Source organism: Trachurus trachurus (genome assembly GCF_905171665.1).
Source record: "Trachurus trachurus genome assembly, chromosome: 3".
In the NCBI taxonomy this organism is placed as follows: Eukaryota; Metazoa; Chordata; class Actinopteri; order Carangiformes; family Carangidae; genus Trachurus; species Trachurus trachurus.
In genome coordinates, this window is record NC_139893.1 from 17,204,851 (window position 1) to 17,225,454 (window position 20,604).

General features: G+C 41.7%; 2 protein-coding genes across 2 annotated transcripts in view; one reads left to right on the forward strand and one right to left on the reverse strand.

Moving 5' to 3' along the window:
• Positions 1 to 5,438: 5,438 nt before the first annotated feature.
• On the reverse strand, positions 5,439 to 8,862 carry cry5 (cryptochrome circadian regulator 5). Its single transcript, XM_083995847.1, has 11 exons — positions 8,842 to 8,862; positions 8,401 to 8,617; positions 8,089 to 8,283; positions 7,856 to 7,974; positions 7,610 to 7,764; positions 7,296 to 7,436; positions 6,932 to 7,099; positions 6,640 to 6,780; positions 5,917 to 6,068; positions 5,615 to 5,832; positions 5,439 to 5,523 (listed from the first exon to the last, which is right to left on the reverse strand). Exons 2-11 carry the CDS (start codon positions 8,613 to 8,615, stop codon positions 5,462 to 5,464), a joined length of 1,566 nt encoding a protein of 521 aa, XP_083851973.1. The 5' UTR covers positions 8,616 to 8,617; positions 8,842 to 8,862; the 3' UTR covers positions 5,439 to 5,461.
• Positions 8,863 to 10,353: 1,491 nt separating this feature from the next.
• The window catches only part of LOC310984110 (FERM domain-containing protein 5-like), a 70,080-nt gene continuing 59,829 nt past the window's right edge, over positions 10,354 to 20,604 (forward strand). The window contains exon 1 of the mRNA XM_083969231.1: positions 10,354 to 11,197. Coding sequence (XP_083825357.1) covers positions 11,096 to 11,197 — 102 coding nt within the window. The 5' untranslated portion in view covers positions 10,354 to 11,095. The remainder of the gene's footprint in view (positions 11,198 to 20,604) is intronic.

Genomic DNA, 20,604 nt, shown 5'->3' on the forward strand with positions numbered 1-20,604 from the left:
TTTTAGTCCAAGAACATGAGCAGCGCATGCAGTCACACAAAGTTTTGATCATAAATCTGTGGATTTCTGTTACCCCGAAGGTCTTGTTGACAAAGATTATAAACAAAACCTTACAAAAACAGCCTCCATTAGTACATCTGTTCCATTGTTCTACAGAGGTATCTTGTTTTTAAAATGATATATGTGTATATGTGTAATGTAATATAAGGGGAGGCCTACCAAGTTCTCTGGCATGCATTGTCCAGTGAGTGACAATTGCAGTAGATCCCCAAAGGAAAGAGAGTAGGAATAGAACAGCCTTATATAGGCAGATCCCACTGACTGCCAAAGAGCTATGGGCTCTTATCTTTACACAAGCATCCACACACACACACACACACGCGTGCTCACACACACAAACACGCACTCAAATCAGTGATCAGATTTAACTTAAACAACACCTCTGTGTGAAAATAGATCCACTGTTGAAAACTGTCAGAATTATATTTAAGAGTGTTTTGTTTTTCAACTCAAACTTAGTTTTTACATTGCAAATAAAACGCAAACCCTCTTTGAACTGAGAGTAACTGACTTGATATGAGTTACAGATATAACTTACAGTCCCTTAGTGAGTTCTTATTGAATCAAGTTCAAAGACATCAATTGGAATGTCTCAAGTTACCACATACACATGCTATATTACACCTTCTTTCCATCCATTCGTCATCATCTGACTCCTATCCACCTTTCCTGCCAGGGAGGTGATACTCTTACTGCACAGGATCACCAGAAGAATCACATTTCAAAACAAGAGGGAAAAATTCTCAAAACATGTAAATATTCTTACAAAACAATGAAGGACCTTTAACCCTCCACAAATGGACTCCCGGGATTCCACGAGTGTTGTCCATGCAGCACATCCACACCCTAAACAAACGCACATACACACTGGCATGATAGACATTTATGGGCTGGCGAGCACATACTGTATGTGTGACGGGCTGCTCGTCCCGTGTGTGTGTGTGTGTGTGTGGGGGGGGGGGGTCTGGGGGGGCAACAGTTGCCTCAGCATGGTCGGGATTTTCTGGATGGGAAGTGTGCAGCAAGATCAAAGTATAAGAGGGTGTGGAACCACCACAGAGACTGTCATGTGACTCAATGTGACAGTGGATCTCCCTCAGGCATCTGGCTAAACGGCTCATGGTTGGCGAGGGATTTCCTAATTCTGAACAATACGTATGGAAATACAGAAAAATGTACAGTTGTGTAACTGGGCAGGGACTAAAATCTGCAAGAGAGCTTCATCTCCTATAATGCAAATAGAATTCAGTACAAATAAAAGATTCTCTAATGACTTTGACCGACTCCACTTTAAAGGTTATAGCTACAACTTTTTCATCAAAATGATACATTTTTCGAAAATAATACATCCACAGAATGTTTAGAGGGGTGCAGAATAAAAGTATTTCTTTTACTGAATTTCTTTTTTTATAGTATATAAATAATTGTTTTATAAATTTTGACGGGTGCAACATACATTTACATCTGGTTACCTTGGCAACGTCATCATGAAATGATCTCTGCGCCATCAGCATTAGTACATTGATGTCAGGTGAGGCGGAGCTCAGGGGGCGCCAGATCATGATAGCTCTGAGGAGAAAATGGCATTGTGCTAATGCTAATAATGCTAACTAATGGTCAGCCGGCACTGTAACTTTTCCGGTGCATGTGTGATGCTGCGGGTTTGTCGGTGAGTTAGTGTGAAATGATTCAGAGTTGTTTCCAGTCCGCTGTCAACACCGGAGCTGCTGCTCGTTAAATACGGTTAGTGTTAGCTTAGCTTTAGCTACTAGCTGCTCCCTATAGAGGATGTGAAGTTACGTCACGCAGTGGGACGTTGGGCGCCATCTTTGGAGGATCGCGGATGTAAACACTTGCTCGTCTCCCTAAAAAAAGTTCCCCAAAGTAATCATGGTGGGACAGTGCTGCTGTGTAAAAAAAAAAGCCACAGTAGTATATGCACTAATACCAACAACGAGATAGTTCACGATGTCTGGATTAAGTCAGTGGAGGGAGTAAATCTGGGTCTTGAATCCAGTCCCCACTCTCTGTTTACGTTTGCGTTCCTCCAAAGATGGCGCCGACGTCCCACAACGCAAAGCGGCGTGACGTCAGCTTCACATTCTCTATAGGCGTACCTGGCAACCAGTACAATTGAAGGTTGGAGCGAGAGCGGGCGAGTGTGAATGCAACACTTACTGGCCGGGAGGAATTAAACTTGTAGCTAACACCTTTAAGCCTTTTCTGTAAAGTTTTGTTTCTGTTTTTTTTTTTGTGTGTTTTTTTTACCAACCATGTGCTCCCTTTCCCTAAAATGAATCACTGCATCAGGGTCTCTCCAAATCTGAATTCAGATGGGGTCTGTCGGGGGACATGATTTCAACATTGCATGCCCGTTGCCTCATGCTTTTCTATGTATAGCGCTTTCCAAAACCCTGTTATGGCTTAGTCTGGTGGGTTAAGAGAGGTACGGGTGATGCACACTGAGATCACTACGTCTGGCTTTGTTGATAACATTATCTGTCTCTCGCAAACACAACTGTGCACAAGCAGGAATAGAGGTGGGTTACCGCATTGTTATGGTCACTCATTAGAACCAGGGTGGTAATGGACAGACAGGGCTAGGACTGTTGTTCAGGATGTGCACAGAGGTTTCATATTATTTTCTACTTGCATTGTTTTTGTATATTTTGATTCTGTATAATTTTGGTATTATTATTACTTTTGTACTTGCCTATTTTATGGATGTATTGGATAAACTCATGTCATGTGTGCCCTGACAGTTGATATAAACATGCATCCAAGGAAAATTCAATAAAATTGAATACAATTTTGAAAGAAAGAAAAAGGATGTGCACAGAGGTATGTGTATGTGCCGGTAGAGACAGGGATAGGCCAAAAGGTATGAGGCAGGTTGGACAACTGTCAGCTCTTCAGTTTCACCAAGGCATTTATTTACCAGCTCCATGGACGCCCAATAAATAGTGACCTTTCAGTGTGTGGCCATGAACCTTTCACTCACAACTTCCTCTTGTCCCTCGCTCTTTCTCCTCGTAATGTCATGAGAACAACTGAAACACAAGCATAGCTCTTCATTGGAGAACACCTGCATTCAAAAAATGGGTTTCATTTTTTCTGTGCAATTAAACATTTGCAAGCATTTTTGTTATGAACAGGTGCTGTCCTCCTGTAACCACTCACCAGGTGAGGTAGCCTCACAACAGGCTTTGTGTTGAATGACAGAGCTCTATCATTTCTTGGCTAACCGCACTGAAGCATAGAATTAGATGGTGAAGTGCACATTCCCACTGATGTTGTGGTAATCTTCAGAAAATGGTTATTCAAACTTGTGCTGACCCACTTTAAGCCTTGCTTCAACTGGGTGAATATTGGCCAGTATTTTTTACTTGTTTGGCTCTGTTGAGAGCATTTGCATTATTTGTGTTAGTTGATAAAAAAAAGCATTTCCTACAAATGATGCTCATAATGAACTTAAAAGAGCCCCATTATTGTTGTCAGAAATTCATATCAAGAAGATACTTAAAATAAAGCCTCATTCCTTTTGTAACATGCTGGCTGGATTTTCTCCCCCATATTCTTCAAATCAGCCTCGTCGAAATGCAGAAAGTCATAATTAAATGTTTAATGTTGCTGCCCGTGGAGCAAATAAACTCTTGAGATAAATCACTACTATTCAAGCTACATGAAACACCAGCTGCATGGGAACACGTTGTTCTAATCCAACTGGGATATTCCTACACTCAGATCCAAGATAGTTTGAGGAGTGAGGTGTTGACACCAACAGACAGGGAGAGGGCCACACCAGTGGACAAACAGGGGTCAAGGCAGTTTGAGTGATTTTGCTGAATCTGTTGAGTGCTGATGCCAACTTTATAGGACACGTTTATAGGACAAAGGACATTTTCTCTGTTATACTCTGACACACTAATCCCTCAGTAAACACGAGAGAAAAATATCAAATGACTATATATGATCTTGTGGCCCGATGCCAAGTGTAACCCGAAAAACCCCTCATAGACGTATGCAGAGCTGGACAGCAGACTGTTTTGATGTTTGACAGGTCTCTGTGGAAACTGAGCTTGGCTTTGTACGGCCGGCGGGCCCCGCTGCTGAGGTTGTGTGACATCATCTTCTGGATATTCACACCAGTGTCAGCTCCAAGGAAGCAGAAACAGGAGAAGACTTGACCTCCAAGGACAGCTGTGTGCCCCACACATTCTCACACGCATCTTGCCTTTACGTAGCGCTGCACTGCTGACACTGCTCAGCCAATCACACGCTATGAACATATTGCATTATTGGTCTATATTGAATGATGGCCCCTAATTAATATTGCGTGGGGAGCATACTCCTGATAAGACAGCAGTCGATGCTCACTGTGATGCTTGGGATTAACTTGGGCAGTTTCCGGTTTGTCGAAGTTTTAGGAACAAGGAAGCTGAACATTGTAGTTGGAATCAGTGCAAAATAAAATATTGAATTTTAAACATTGAAATAATAGAATATTTCAAATTGGGAAAAAAAAGAAAAAAAAACGTAATTTTTTTTGCGACTGATGAAATCCATTGTGTTTATTATTGTCCATAGAGGTGCTGGCCACAGCAAGCCTGTACAAAAACATTTCAATAGTTGTTTACAATATTGAAAAATATATTGATAAACGCCCCAACAACTGTACATGTCTGGCAGATTGAGGATCTTTGTTGGCTAAATTTATTCTCTTCATAAGGAACACGTTTCAAAGTGAGTTTTTTCTGCAAGTAGAATTTCAGTGACCTCTAGTGGTGAAAGTGAGTGTTCTGAAATCTCACCACCTCATTAGTTCATGTGTAGGTTGTAAGTTGCTGTTCTGTCCTAAATTACTGACAGAAAATGTATATCCCAGAAAATATATTTTTTGTCAAAATGACACAAGACAGTACCACACACATTGTGAATGTTTCTGCCACATTAGGCTGATAGAATGATGTCAAAGAGATAGTCTTAAAGATCATGGTTTATCATTTTTAATCAGGTATATTGGAATAAAATACAAACACCTGAGTAGTTGTGTCTCACAATAAGGCATTTTAGCATAGAACATACATTTCACAACTTAACAACAATAAAAAAGCTTACTTGTAAACCACACACCTGACATAAACTGTAACATTCAACCAAGATGCACCTGCAGTGTTCAGAAACCTGGATATAGATACAATATAAAAAGTAATAACAAAAAATTTATTCAGAATGTAAAAAAAGATACCAAAGGGTGCAATAAAACATGAGATAAAGTCAACAGCCTGCCATCAACCAGGACATGTCTCAATTACATGAACTTCCAGTGAAGAAATGGTTTTAGTAAAGGAAGATCACCAAGCCCAATTGAATCTATTCCTTTGAATAAGTTTGCATATCATCACTTTTTTCTGTCTTTCTTCTTCAGCATGTCAACAACAGATGGAGCCTTGCGCTTTACACCTAGGAGGAAAACATTATGTAAATGTTAACATGGTTGGGTTTTTCAATCAACATCAGAAGGGATGAACTTATATTTGTTTTCTTGTAATACCTTGCTTTTTGGGTGATTCTGTGGAGTTTGAGGGTCTCTTGGCATACGCCAGCTTCATCCTCTGGATATTCTTCTTACTGATCACCTCATGCTGCACAATGGGTTGTGGATAGTCTTTACCTACAATACATCCTGCTGCCTGCTGGATGCTGCGAGGAGCTTTCCAGGGCTCGTAGATGTATTGAGCTGGAAACTTCTTTAGAAGAGGCAAGTACTTCCTGTAAAGACAGTAGATCACTTTTAATTGAAAGCAATACACGTAAAATATGTGACAACTTGTGCTTGATATAAAATGAACTCACTTGATGTAGTCCCCATTTTTGTCTGTCTTCTTGCCAAAGGCAACAGGGGAGTAAACCCTGAAAAACTGATGGAAGAAGGTACTGGCAGAAAGCCACTGCCAGTTCCCAGCATTCAGAGCCCAGTCGCCATCCAACAACAGCTCCTCAAACACCTACAGACACAGGGAAATAAGCCTGAAAACCCCTTTGTGATGATATCACACTTTTCTTTTCTGCTGCTGTCTAATGTGACAGAGGAAAATATTAGGCTTCTGGATGTGCTCAGTGCTTTATTACAAATTTGAGAAAAAAAAAAATCATCAGAAAGATAAATCATTAAAAAAGTACTTCTATTGTTATAGTCATCATAATTACTCAAGAGATACTGAACTGATTTACATAAACTTGATGAGAAGATGGGACATTGTTTAGTGCAGATCCAAATGAATTATTATTATAATTATTTTTTTTTCTCTGAAGTCTGGTGCATGTTGTTTGATATTGGCCTTTGCAGATGTCTGCGTCCTTGGTAATTTTATGCATTTTTGATGTGACCTTTGTGGTAATTTAGCATCAAAAATATATACATTTTTACCCACATTATCCAACTATAGCTCATTAAATGTGGTTAATAGACCATAGTTTGATACTCAGTGTGGTCCACACGTGTGCTTGTTCTTTGGTAAAGACATCACATTTACACCTTCATCTAGAGTAGCTATAGAGACAGGTCAGTTTACACACCTTCTGCCCCTCCTCCCAGCTGATCCATAGGTCTCCTCTGGTGAGGAAACAGGCGACAGCATGTCTGGCCAGGTGGTGAATCCAGCCCTCTTGTCTCAGCTGAGTCATGATGGCATCAATGAAGGGGAAACCAGTCCGAGCCTAAAGGGAAATACAGTACAGGGTGACAGGAATTAATTATAGTACAGGAAATTGCACAATCTTTAACAGTGATAAAATTACTGTAACATTACAACTCTTTAAACAACAGCACTAACTTTCTTTTTCTTTTTATTCAACCCTCAATAAATACCTCTCTCCATGCAGCCAGATATTCAGCGTTTGTGTCCCAGTCCACTTGAGTACACACGGGGTTGCCCTCCATCTTGTTAAAGTTTGGGACACCCACACTCGCTGTGTAGAAGAACTCTCTCCACAGCAACTGACCGTGCAAGGAAACTGGAGGATCTGAGTGCTTCTTCTGCAAAAAACACACATGAAAAAATTGCAGAATTTTCATTTCGTGCCCATGCACTGAACGTGTTGTTTCTGCAGCTTTATTTGACATCTTGCTTGCTTTATTCAATGGTGAAATTAATTGATTTTGCGACAATACCATTGCAAACTCTCCAATTTTTCAGCCTTATACAATTCCGAACATGTATTATTACACTCACCCCCTGATAGACCTCTGTCAGCCTCCACCAAAAGGTGCGAGCAGACAGGCAGCCAAAGGTGACATACGGACTGAGAACAGTGGTGCTCGGGCTCAGAGAGTTTGGAGACGTCTGGGGTTTCTCAAAGCTACACACCCATCCCTGAAATTTGGAAACGGAAGAACCATAGACAGTTTTGTGTTTGTGTGTCAAGTGGCATAATCAAAGCACAGCTAAATACTGATTTGGATGTTGTTTTGATAAGATAGCCTCTTTTTCTTAGATGTAGAAAACAATGATGTCAAGTATAGCAGAGGAAGAAGATTTTGACGTACCTTCCGTTCCATGTGTTCATCTAGTCTCCTCAGAGCCTCCTGCTCTCCCCCGGGGAACTGCTCCTCTCCAATGGCTGCAGTGTTGTGGCCAAGCTTGTCCAGTGCAGGGATCCCATACGTCTTCTCATGGTTTTCTGAGCAAGGGGTCTTCACACCTATGTCAGAGGAGATATAGTTCAATCATGGGTGCTTGGGTTGTCCACATTTTGATAAAGTTGGTTTACGCAAGTGTTTTTGAGTACCCACCTTTTATGTCTTCCATGGTTGGAGCAGGGATTGGTTTCTTAGGGGAGCCAAGAGTTTTCACTATTGCCTGCATGCGGTTGTAAGTGAGGGGAGCCTTCCCATTGTTTTCCTCAATTATTCTACAGGGAGAAGGCACACAACACACATTTACCATGAAAACAGTGTAACAACAGCCTTTACAGACCTTGAAATATTGTATATTTGTATATATTGAGCATGAGCAGTAAGCCTACCTGTCTATATCATAAAGGGTGTGTGAGATTTTGTAGATAACCTCAACTTGGTGATCTTTGGCCAGTTCAGTCACTGTTTTGTCGCGACTCAGACTGTAAGGCTCTGTGTCGTACTCATAGGTCAGCTTTGTTACTTTCCACTTGGTAAACAGCTTGGGTAACACGTCCTCCGGTTTGCCGCTCACAACAAACAGCCTGAAACAGTTGAACAAACCACAATATTACAATTTCACTATACCAATCTCATATTCAGTAACTGAGCAGCTTTGAACTTCCTTTGTCCACATTGTAAAGTTTTCCCTTTCTTCATACCTAGAGTTGAGCTTCCTAAGACTGCAATCCAGATCCTCGAGGGCTCCAATGAGGAACCTCCAGCAGTTGATGCCCATACGAGTACTGTTATGGAGGTGAGGGTCCAGGATGAACACGGGGTAGAGCTCCTTACAATCCCTCAGAGCGGCCAGCAGTGCAGGGTTGTCGTGCAGCCTCAGTCCCTTACGGAACCAGTGAATACAGGTCTGAGCCATGTCTGTCAGCATGCAAACACATCACAATCAGCCCATTACAAAGGTGCATAAATCCAAAGGTTTGGGTCATTCCTCTATTTGTTAGACCCACAACACGATACAGTCGAATAAACCGCGCATTCATTCATGAACGGACGCAAAACAACGATTCAACGTCATGATACCATCAGGGAGTTACATGCGCAAGTTAAACAAAACGATGCACTGTTATAAATCATTACTTCACCTTGGATCTCTCTCTCAGTAACTCTTCTCCTGTTTTCTCAACAAACCGTGTTTGGTAACATACACGTTGAGTGTGTTACAAAACGGGAAGCCGCTCTACGTCTGCAGCACGATCAGCCAATCAGAGGACGACGAGTGAAAACACGCATGTTGTTGTGAGGCGCTTTATCCAGCAGATGTCACTGTAATGTGTGAAAGGTCAATGATCTAAATTAAGTTTTTAATAACTTTGTTTAAGCATTTTTTGGTTAGAAGTAGCCGTTTTGGAGTATCATCTCGCGATATCTCAAAGTTTAAATCAACCACATGCAAAGACGTGTTTTAAAATGTGTTAAATACAAATTTATTTATTTTTAAATAAAACTTCTTTAAAAAAAAAAATCAATCTATGCAGACTGGACTAAACAATCAGCATGTGTTAAGTGTTATGGTTTTAAAAAAAAATGAAAAGAAAAGACCATACAAGAAGAGCACAACAACGCCACTGAGCGCGGTGCCTGAAACACACCAGATTGTTGCAGCAGTTGCCAGTGTCTCGTCGTAGCTCGCCGTGATCGTATAGTGGTTAGTACTCTGCGTTGTGGCCGCAGCAACCCCGGTTCGAATCCGGGTCACGGCATTGTGGAACAATGTCACGGCAGACGAGATACACTTTTACTTATCCGTCAGCTTATTACATTTGCTCACTGTATTGCTTTTGACTATAAAACCTGCCCCTTTTTTTTAAAGCTGTGTTTGGTTGTAGAATGTAGAGAATAGGCCTGTTGAAAGACTCGCATCAATCAATCAACATATGTTCTGCTGTTCGGCATTAGGCTGTTATAAAATGTAGCGAGGGGTAGGCTATAAATTCAGGACAACATTCCGGGGTAAACAAAACAAAAGAAAACACTACAGGCACAGTAGTGAGTCTATTTTACGCGGAACTGTTACAGTAATCACACAGACACAGTCGTTGCCGTGAAATACTGGCAGGGGGAGACATCGTCAAAGAAACTAAAAGACAGTTTGCTAAAGACTCAAACTCCTACAGTGGTCTTTCTATTCAATTTTGGTATTTAAACGCTTGAAGAGAGAACAGTGAATTCAATATGGGCTATAGGCCTAGGCTACTATGCAACGTTTTAGCAACTGGTTGGTTGATGCAAATATCCTGACTGACTGGTTATTTTTAGCTGCGTGGTCTCAGTAGGCTACTTCCAGAAAAATTAAAACTTTTCACCAGTTGCATCAAATGAGTGTGGTTACATGACAGAATAGGTAGCCTAAATATAACCGATGTGTCTGTTTAGATACTTTTACGTGGCTACATCCAGTTGCCGCATTGATCAGCCTGCAAACAACCTGTGAGGGATGAGATGAAGGAATGTTAAAATATCTGTTGGTGGCGCCTTCAAGTTCTGTCGGAAATACCACGTTTGAACACAGATCGTAAGCGGAAATTTGACTTTTGGACGGGCAACTGATCTCAAGGTGATTTATCCGATTACCCTGGTTATTTACGGTAGCTAGGCTGTTGACACGAAATATTTGGCCTGTGTGTTAATCAGTTAGAGAGTGTAGTCTAGACTCTATGCGTGTTTTTTTCACGCCTTTAAAAAAGCCATGGGTGAGTCTCGTGTTGAGAGAGAACTGACCAGCTGGTCAACTTGTGCAGCAGCATAAAGCTTCTCTGCCTGTTGTTAGACCAGTGCAACTACAGAGGCCGCACTCTTGTTATTATTCCCAACCATGTGGCTACAGTCACGACCGTTCAGCAGCCTATCGGAATTTCGACCCCTGCCGCTAACTCTGTGAAGGCAGCATCTCAGTCACTGCTCCGTTGGCTGACAGCCTCGTCATTCAGCGAGCAGCCCGCCCAGCAGCACCGAGAGCAGCATGGCAACGGCGGGGAGACAGCAGCGGCAGGAGAGGCGCAACGAGGTGTGACAGTTTAACCGGACCAGAGAGGGAGAGCAGCAGCACCACCACCACCACCACCACTGTTTCCACACTCACTGACTGAAGAAACGCACCGTGTGGTGTCTCGGCCATTCAGCACCCTCTCCCCCTGCCTGCCTCCCTCCCCCTCTTTCTGTCTCTCTCGCTCTCACACACACTGATGAGACGATGCCCCACCGCAGCCGCTCTGCACTGTCGCTGACCAGGTGTTGGACCAAAGAACAGAGACGTCGTCGTTGACGTGACAGAAGATAAACTTGTATGTATGTGCTGCGCGCCCTTCTCCCCGGTCCCGTACGCAGACGATCGAGAAGATGCTGAGCCGACTGATGAGCAGCAGCATCAGGAGTCTGGACAGGGAATGCAACTGCACTGTGAGGCTGCTGGACGACTCGGAGTACACCTGCACGATTCAGGTCAGTGGGGGCCAACACGTCCTGCTTATCAAATCCTGACATACTGACATGCAGCGAGTGGGGTGGTGATCAGGTTAAATGAGCTTCACTGCACATTTGATCTGCAGTTTTCACCTTGTCCGCAAAGGAAGGGGAGGGGGACGCATAGTGACTGAAGCAGGTGTCATTCACCTTGACATTCAGTTTTTTTCCCCCAGCATATTTGGATGTTGTTGTGTTGACGGTCAGATGGCTGTTACCATGGGGGCTGCAGACGTTGCTTTCACCAGAGACGGTATAGCCTACCTGTGTGGACATCCTATCATGATGCATGTGGTGCTTCAATTGCGTAGCAAATTTCCAGGACTGTCAATTAGCACTTGATGCAGTAAAGAGAGTCACATGGGAAAAAGAAACTCTGCATTTACATATACTGTGTAATGTATATGTGTAGCCTACAGACTGTTGCCATTTTTCGTAGCTTCATGCATGCATTGATTTGAATGCATTATGAAACTAATCTGGATAATCTGATTTTGAGCGGTTTCAGTGGAGGACTCAGAGTGGATTTTTGGATCATCTGACAGCATGAGGTAGATGGAGGCTCATGGTTAATATCTGATGAATAGTCAAATGTTGCCCAGTTAAGTAGATATCTCCCAATTTATGTGAACAAAGCAGATGTCATAGCCTATACTCTCACTTGTTTGTCCTTCATACCGTGACCCTAGCTTTACCAGAGCGACTGACACTAAACAGTGATGACAGGACTTTATTTTTAACATTTGTGATAAAACAGCGTAAGTGTGAACACTTCCTGAAACAAAACTTAAAAATGACAAAATAAACCAATTTCTGAGAGGCACTGAAGTGAGACCTTGTTCAGCCAGATTTTCTTAGAGTCTTTAAAGGTTTGGAGCTCAAAGAACACACATAAGCGGCAATCAAGCTTCCCCTCTGCTTAAGCTTGTTTCTCATTAGTTGACTCCAAAACACAGAGCAGGACTCATATTCAAGAGACAATTTTCTGCTATGTGCCAGGCCAGCCTATCTCTTTTGCATAGATAAAGCCAGCTGAAGTAGGATACTACTGGAAAGGGAAAATTAAATGACCATTTATACTCCTTCAGAATTGAAGGTTTTGAGCATTAAGCTTAAAAATGAATTAGCTTTCAACCACTTTTTTACTGCTCAGAATCTTACCTTCCTCATTCTCACTTTCCTGTTGTGGTTGTTTGTTTCAGCTATACGTCCTGGTTTTTATTTATTGACACAGTGGTAGACCAGCATTTATTAGTCACCTCTGAGGCTGTAGTAGTGCTGTTAAGGATGGAGCATGGAAGAATTTACTGCAGGCCCATTTTAGTGTATGGTAAAGGTGTGTCTATTTGTCTTGTCCCTTTGGGGATAGATCAGTGATTCGTGTTACCTTGCTACCTTCACAGATTTATTCAGAAGTCTTCCATGTGTTCTGGTAAAGCTGATTAATTCTGCGCATTGGATTAGTCATGCAGTCTCTGCCTCATTCTTGGTTGAAATATCTCTGTGTGTCACTGTGTGGTTTGAAAAAAAAATCAATTGTTAAATTGGCATGAATGAAGTCGAGACGTCACTAGAGTCAGTAAACAGATCGAGTGCGTATAAGCAATAGAGTGGAGGAGTAAGAAAGAGCGATTAATGTGTATTAGCTCCTTTGTAAATCAAGTGTGTGTGTGTGTGTGTGTGTCCCTGTGGTGCCTTTTGTGCGGCTGCATCATTGAGAAGTCTGCGGTGTGTGCATCATCCAACCTGCCTGGTAGTGCGAGCTGCTGGAGCTGCGTTTGATGCTCGTTACTTGAAGGGATTCCATTGCTGCTGAATTAGAGGCGACGGCACACAAAGACACATCACCACCTGCTCATTTCTAAGATCTGACAGCAAAGGCAAAGCAAGCCTTTCAACATCTTACAAGTTAAAGTGACAGCGCTCTCGGGTCTTGTCCTCGTCCTGTCTGTGACTACATAATGAATACCACCAACAAGTGGGAAGTTCACGATTGTTTTCCATGAGATTTCATTCATGTGTCATGTTTTGATGTAAAGTGCATGGGAATACTCAGTCAAAATTGTTGCAGTGTCCTCCTATAGCTTTCTCCTTATTTTATTTAACTGGAAAAATAAATGCTAAATAGATGGAGGAACTTTTGACCAACTTCGCAACTTAGCTTTCTCTTTTAATTGTGCATGTTTTTACAAATCAAACACTGTGTTCTGACTGACTGATCTGGAGAAGACATGGCATGTTTTTTTTTGTTGTTTTTAAAAAAAAAATATTTGTGTTTTCTGAAGTTCAGCCCACACCTTGACTTCCGAGCAGCTCCTTCGCCTTATGATGTAAAGTGTTCAGCTGTCAAAATATGCTGATCCCACCCTTTTACAAGCTGGAAGCACACAGCAGGGACAGAATACTTAATTTCTGGGGCAGCTTCTATTTGAGAGGGATTAGTTGTCTATTGGCATATTTCATTATTTCCACCATGGGAAATAATGAAATATGCCATTATTTCACACTATGGGGCCCTCCATGAGGCACAACTGGTCTAAATGGAAACATAAATAGGATCATCGGCTTAATAAATCATCTATTGTTTACAGCAACAGCATCACCATTTATTAACTTCCATCAGAATATGCGAACACAACGTTTAGGGAGCTATATTAATTGTGTTCCACACAAAGCGACTGTAAAGCTAAGTAAACACTGATGAATACATCATTACAGTGACTATGGAGGATGACAAAATTGTTGGCTCGCTGAAAATGAGAGCGGATGGCTGCTGCACCTCCCTGCGCACCTTGGTGATGTGGCCCAGAATAAGGGGTCCTCATGGGGCTCAACAACCGTCACACTCTCCATTTAGCTCAATTAGCCTACACCTTGAACTGCTGCTGTTACACTGAAATCACATCATAGGGGAATGATAGCAGACATGACCTTCATAAATGAAGGTGAAGACAGTGTGGAGCAGGACGGCGAACAGGCAAGGATGAAGGAAACAAGTCTGTTTTTTTTTTAGCATGGACAGGGAGCCCCTGCACCACTCCCTTCCCCAGTAGGTAGCCAGGCTCACATGCCAGGATAGTCAGATTTCATGACCACCACCCAATTATTGTATCTCAGCCATGTTTTATACCTGCCTCCCCAACTATGGCACTGTGGCTGCTCACATCACGACCCTGAAAGCATGGGGAGAATCATGTTCATCGATCTCCTCTGCTCTTTCGACACCATTCAGTCCTCTTGGAAATTCCCATGCATCACACATCCACAGGTCACAGGGCAATCTCCTAAAGCCTCAACCCAAGATTGATGCACTGTGCTGTTTTCTGCTGGCACAGGGTTCATTTGTGTGGAAGCAAGCAGAGAGCTAGCACGTGACTGTGCTGTAGAGAGGGGGAGCTGCTGTGGGAAAAAGGTGAAAGGGGCTGAGAAGGGCAGTCAGACAATTTGGGAAGCCCCTAATGGGCACCAGGAGGAGGCTCCTGGCAGCCAGCAGTAACAGGTCCAGGAGAGAGAGGATCAGGAGAGGGAACACGTGATGTTGGTGGTGATCATCAGCAAAGGGGTGAGCCAATCCTGGAGACAAACCAAAGGGAGAAATTTGGGGCATGTAAGCATAGATACCTGTGGAGATGAGGAACACAGGGTGAGAGCGGGTCAACATGCCAGGCCTGCATTTACCTGCCTCGCCACAGCCACCATATCAATATCAGGATAAGCAGCCTCTTGAATCAATCAATGGTATTATGTTATGATACTTCAGTGTTGCAAATACACTACATTATGTTATTTATCATGACTGAGATCTAGATCCATGATTGGCCAGATCAGTTAAAGGATAAGATGACTTATACCAACCGTATTTATTTCCCTGGTGGCCAAAATGTGTTGTTGCTTATTCACATTAGAGCTATATTGTTTTCCAAAAACAATCAATATATCAGTGAGCCATATTGTTACACTGGGTCACATGTTTAACATGTTTAACATGGAACAAGAATACTGTAGTTTCAATTTATCAAACCCATGAACACCAAGCTGGTGATGAAACATATAATACACAGAGATTGTCTCCATTAAATGTTACCTATATTTTTTTCTCTGTATATTTTTATTATTTTTGACTGAACTGAACAGTCCTTCTCTATTTCTGATTTAGCCATAGCCTGTTCAATACTGAGTCATGATTAGGCTTTTAAGTACCTGTGTGGAGAGTCTCTTACTTTCAAATTAATATCAGTGTAATTAAATAGCCAAGAACATCCAGAGATCGATGTTTTATATAGCAGTTGTACCCTGGATGGCTTTGTATAGTGTAGTTTTGGATTGCGGTTTAACAGGTATGACCCAGCACTATTAATCTGCAGCATCTCATTAGATAACTCAGAAGAGTAGAATAAACACTCCACTGTCTCATATTTAATTGAGTTGAATTTAATAAGATTTTTATATGTACTCGCTTTGTAATTCAAATCACCATAACCTGAATTATGAGATGTACACATTTTCTTCACAGAGGAGTCTTAATGTGGAACAGTCAAGCTTAAATTTGCAAATGTATCATTCTGTAGCCCAAAACTGTGTAAACAGTTACAATACACCAAGCAGTCCTTACAGTTAAAAATTACAGGTTACATTTACATGCAGGTACTGTGGGCCGTTTGCTTGAAATTAAAATGTCTACTGTGAACCGAACAGATGCATATCAGAGATCGAAAGCAAGATGAATGGTAGAATAACATTGATCCAGATAGACATAGCTCATCACTGTGAGCAAGTGGTTGAGTCACTTGGCACCGGCTCAGATCCTGTATAGCTCTGTAATGAAATTAGGAACCTTTTTTAAAGCCAAATGCATAACTCGGAAGAAGCTCCTCTGGTTTTGCATTGTGAATGCATTATTGAAATAGGTTGCTCTTGTCTCCCTAAGTGGCCTCACAGCACTTGTGTTGTTCTCTTCTTGGTGTGCACTGCTAAAATTGGAATGGAGGTTGTAATATATTTTGTTTTCATACATGGGTGGGCCTGTTCTTCTGCTTATGTTGTCTTCACCTCAAAGCTGACACACTAAAATAACCATAACAGTCTTTATCTGAACCCTAAATAGTAAGTTTAATTATTTACATATGTCCAAACAAATTTGCAAATGTCTTTGTTTTCTGGGGAAGAGAACAGAGGTCATGATGATGATTGTATCTTTTATGCCTGTGATCACCCATCATCAGAGTATTGTTTTTTTTTTTCTCAGATTGTGCTAAAATAGTAAATGATTCAAAGTTTACTCAACAGAATTTTAATTTATAATTCATTCTATATACTTACATCATAACAGTGTTGCCTTTAGCTAAAGGCTAAAATCAGAACGATAATATGCTCACGATGACAATGCAAAGATGTTTATGGTTAGCAGGTTGTTTGCTTGATTACCATTTTTACTGATCTTCACTGAGTTATTACAGTTCATCCTGAGTGGGACTTGAACGTGTTTGCTAAGTTTTATGTCAGCCATCATTGGTTATAAAAGTGCATTTATGTGCTGGGCCAAACTTGTCATTTTTTTCCAGTGTCCATCTGTCCACCCATCCATCCATAAACTCCTCCTAGTGTCAACTAGGATTGAGGAACCCTGGACAGGTTGCCAGGTTATTCAGTATTAGGAAGCAGCTGGAAGTTTGAGACCTTATTTACTCAGTGGACAACCAAGCAGTCTGTGATTTGAGTTGTGCATTCTGCACACATCTTTGAATTTCAGATCAGCTGGGACATGCATCAATGCACTCACTTCACTCAGCAACTGCTGTCAAAATGTCTTTGATCAGGAGCTCTCAGTCTGAGCTCCAGTGAATCTGCTCAGCAGCTGATAACAGAATTCAGCTTGGACTGGGAAACTCCCAGGTGTAAGGTAAAGAAGCTAAATAGGAAATATTATGAGGTGCTTGTTCTGTATTTTTAGACCTCAGGCTCTTACCAATGAGAGACTGGTGATAGCAGCTTTCTCACACAACAGCTAAAGGTGCTACACGTAGCACCAGCTATATGAACAGCAGTGCTATAAAAGGCCATGAAAGCTTAGTCAGCCTTCCTTGATAAAGGTTTAGCACGTATAGCCTAGTATTTAGCATAAAGTTATAGGATAGATGAACATGAACGTCACCCGATGTTCAAAAGAGTCAGCCTGTGGCTCACAAGCAGGGGATTCAGGGAGAGCTGTTTTCCCATAATAATCCACAGACTGGGAATGCTGGCTCCCTAAGTAGCTTTATTTCTAATGAGTAAAGGCTTAATATAGAATAAAAATAGGATGTGCTTTAGACAGTGCTCCTGCTTATCAGCCTTGCTGCCAGCTATGTGCTGCCCTGTTAAATCTGCGAGACACATGTCTTCCTGATGTGAAGGCGCCCTGTTAAATAACATGTTAATCCATATTGTGGAGAAATGGTGAGATAAGCCTTCAAGGCTTTGGTGTGTTTTCAGATTAGGATGTTAGCTGTTGGTCATGATAGTAATATCTGTGACTCCAGTGATGACTGGATTTAATGAGCACATTCCCTGCTGCTATTACTGTACTGATCTCAATCAACTGATTAGATCCAAACTCTTTGCTGTGAAAGTTCAGGTAATAGGTTTCTAAAATTCAAGACATTGCAGGGTACTGGCTACTTCATGGTAATGAGCAGTCAGTGAGAATTACTTAGTCAATACCAGTTCCTTCCAGCTATTGCTCAATTAGTGCAGCTCATAATGATGTATCATTTCCAGTATAATCAGTGGATTTCTAACCACTGATTGGATTTTATTTCTGTACTGAGCGATGTTGGAAGCTTTTATTGAAAGTAATAACATTTCCATAGTATTCATATACAATGCAAAAGCAAAATAATAATAGTGTGCTTTTCCCATTTTTTGGATGGAGCATCCTTTGACCTTTTAGTAACTAGTTTATTCAGTTTAGTTGTGAATGTGTATGACTGTAAGGGAGTGGGAATCCTCTGTATGGATTCTTAATAATCATTTATTTTCAGTCATTGGGATTTGCAATCATGTGTGAATAGTTAAACGTCTGAGATGCCTGAGCCTCCATCTTCTGTTTTTCAATCAGAAATCGTGCCAGTGTGGATGACTGAAGTTGTGTTTTCAAGGTCGAGGTTGCTACACTTTGTTGACTTTCCAGTGAACATTAATACTGGTCGCGTCCGATACACGTTTCTGGAGGTGCTTGATGAGGTCAAAAGCAGCCGTGATTGGAGAACTTGCTGGTACACTCAGAGCACTTAGCTGCCTCCTAGTGACGTAATTGGATTTGTTGTGTAGCAGCAGCTGAAGAACTCACAGTTTATAATGAAGCACAGCTAATTCTGCGTACTGCTGTTTGTACTCCTTTATTTTTTTTTTCTCACTTTCTCTCCGATCTTATGTCTTTTCTCAGTTTTTTTCTTCTTCTCTTTTGAGCTTTGTCTCCTGGCTAGCCCCTGAATTCCACAAAATCCCCTCTTTGTTCCCTTTTCACTTTCATTTCTCCTCTTCTTCTCTCTGTCTAAGGCTCTCTCCCCTCTCAGCCAGTGGAGCTGCAGCTGAGCAGATTAATGAGCTTGCCCTGACTGAACTTGACACCGGTAAAAGACAGAGCAAAGACATACTATACGTGACACAGCTAGAAGGATGCAAGAGGCATTTCACTGAAGACTCTGGAGTCTAGACAATACAGCCTACACAGCCTTGTATGCAATGGAGTCTAATCCATGCTAGCAATAGGGATGCAATGCTGGGTGACACTTTGGGCCTGATTGAAATATTTCAGTTGCTGGATGTATTGATGTGATGTTTGCTCTCGCAGTTATAGGAGGCTGTTTGTTTTGCATGCACACACAGGTCTACATGACAGTCTGTGTTTCCCCAGATACTATTAATTCAGTTTTTTTTGGCCTTTCTTTAAACCAACCTCATTTTTCTCTCAAACCCAAGTTTTACACTAAACACACATGGAAGCGAACAATTAATGTGCAGTGATATGTATCATCTGCCTCTTTTCCTCAGTGATGAATTACATCTCTCCCAGGAAGGCAGTGTGTGTTCGCCATCTCCATTGATGTACATAGGAATAAAAATGGGAGAAATGAGTGTAGAAGATTGTTGAGTGTTGGCACAGGCACTAAAGATGAGCACAAGTCCACAACTAGTGAGGAAATTAAGAAGTGATTGCAGAGGAAGTTGGTCAAGAGCACATCGAGTCAAGCTGAGCTTCACCAGTTTAATTAAAACGGTAACGATCACTGTTGCAGCTTTTCTGCACAGCGTAGTGTGAACATAAGTCCCCTGTATGACTGTTTTAATTTCGTGGCTGAAACATAATTAAGTAATTTTCCTGTCATATTTGGGAGGCATCAAGGAGATTATGGTTTAATGTAGGGAAATGAGCAGCAGCCAGACTGTAACCAGCTGAACTAAAACACCCCACTGCCTGCATACGTATATGGGAGCAGTTGCAGCTCAGGGATTGACTGCACAGGACTGAGAAGCTCTGCAACCAAAAGATGTTTTTCAGTTGTGTAAATGCTCTTCATCTGTGCCGCTCTCTCTCTCTTTTTTTTAACATCTTCTCAAATATCTCTCAATTAGCACATTCTGTCACTAGTTTATCCACAACATTCGGCCCAGCTGCAGTAAAGGTGTTAGAGGTATGCCATGCGTTCAGAGAGCGGCTTTAAAAGCTCTGAAGATTAGCAGAATGAATGTGTATAGCCTCTCAATGCTGGTTGATATCAGACTGACAGAGAAACATTTCCTTCTCACCCCAGCACAGGCTGTACAGCAGGGAAATCTTTAAAGACTTAACGGAAAGAAGAGAGCGGCTTCTTGTTCTCAGTGGTGTCTTCTCTGGCACTCCTCTTCCTCTTTTCTCTTCTCTCTCTTCTTTCATGTCAAACTTAAAAGGGGGAGACTTATTTTGGAAAGGCACGGGCTTGCTGTGGAGTTGAACACGTCACTGGAGAGGAAGAGTTCAGGCGCAGCGATGACTCTGTGTAGACTAGATGTCGGCCCCGCTGAACTTGGAAATCGCTCTGTTGTGATTTTTTGGACAGACATGGGCCTCATGTGTTATTCATGATCCAGTCCCTTCTGCCTCCAACAGTTGATATTTAATCACCATATTAATGAGGTTTCCACTAGGGTACCCTTATGTGTAAGTGTGTATATACAATATTGTTGTGTGTGTCTGCAATGTGACAGCATTAAGTGCCAAACAAATAGATCACCTGCGCATCAGATTCTCTTCAATTCAAAGTAAATTCCTGAATAAATTAAGAGATGTTACCAAAAAGTGTTTTTGGTGTCATGTATCCACAGGGGTATGAGTTGAGTGCTTTGTAAAGAAAAGGCAAAAAGCTTTA

What these genes read in the sequence shown, in the direction of transcription:
- cry5 (XM_083995847.1), bottom strand. Translation starts at nt 8,615, where the DNA reads ATGGCTCAGACCTGTATTCACTGGTTCCGTAAGGGACTGAGGCTGCAC. An exon ending in AACCATGGAAGACATAAAAG is followed by an intron (nt 7,765 to 7,855) that starts GTGGGTACTCAA and finishes CCTCTGACATAG; the next exon opens with GTGTGAAGACCCCTTGCTCA. An exon ending in ATCTGGCTGCATGGAGAGAG is followed by an intron (nt 6,781 to 6,931) that starts GTATTTATTGAG and finishes ATTTCCCTTTAG; the next exon opens with GCTCGGACTGGTTTCCCCTT.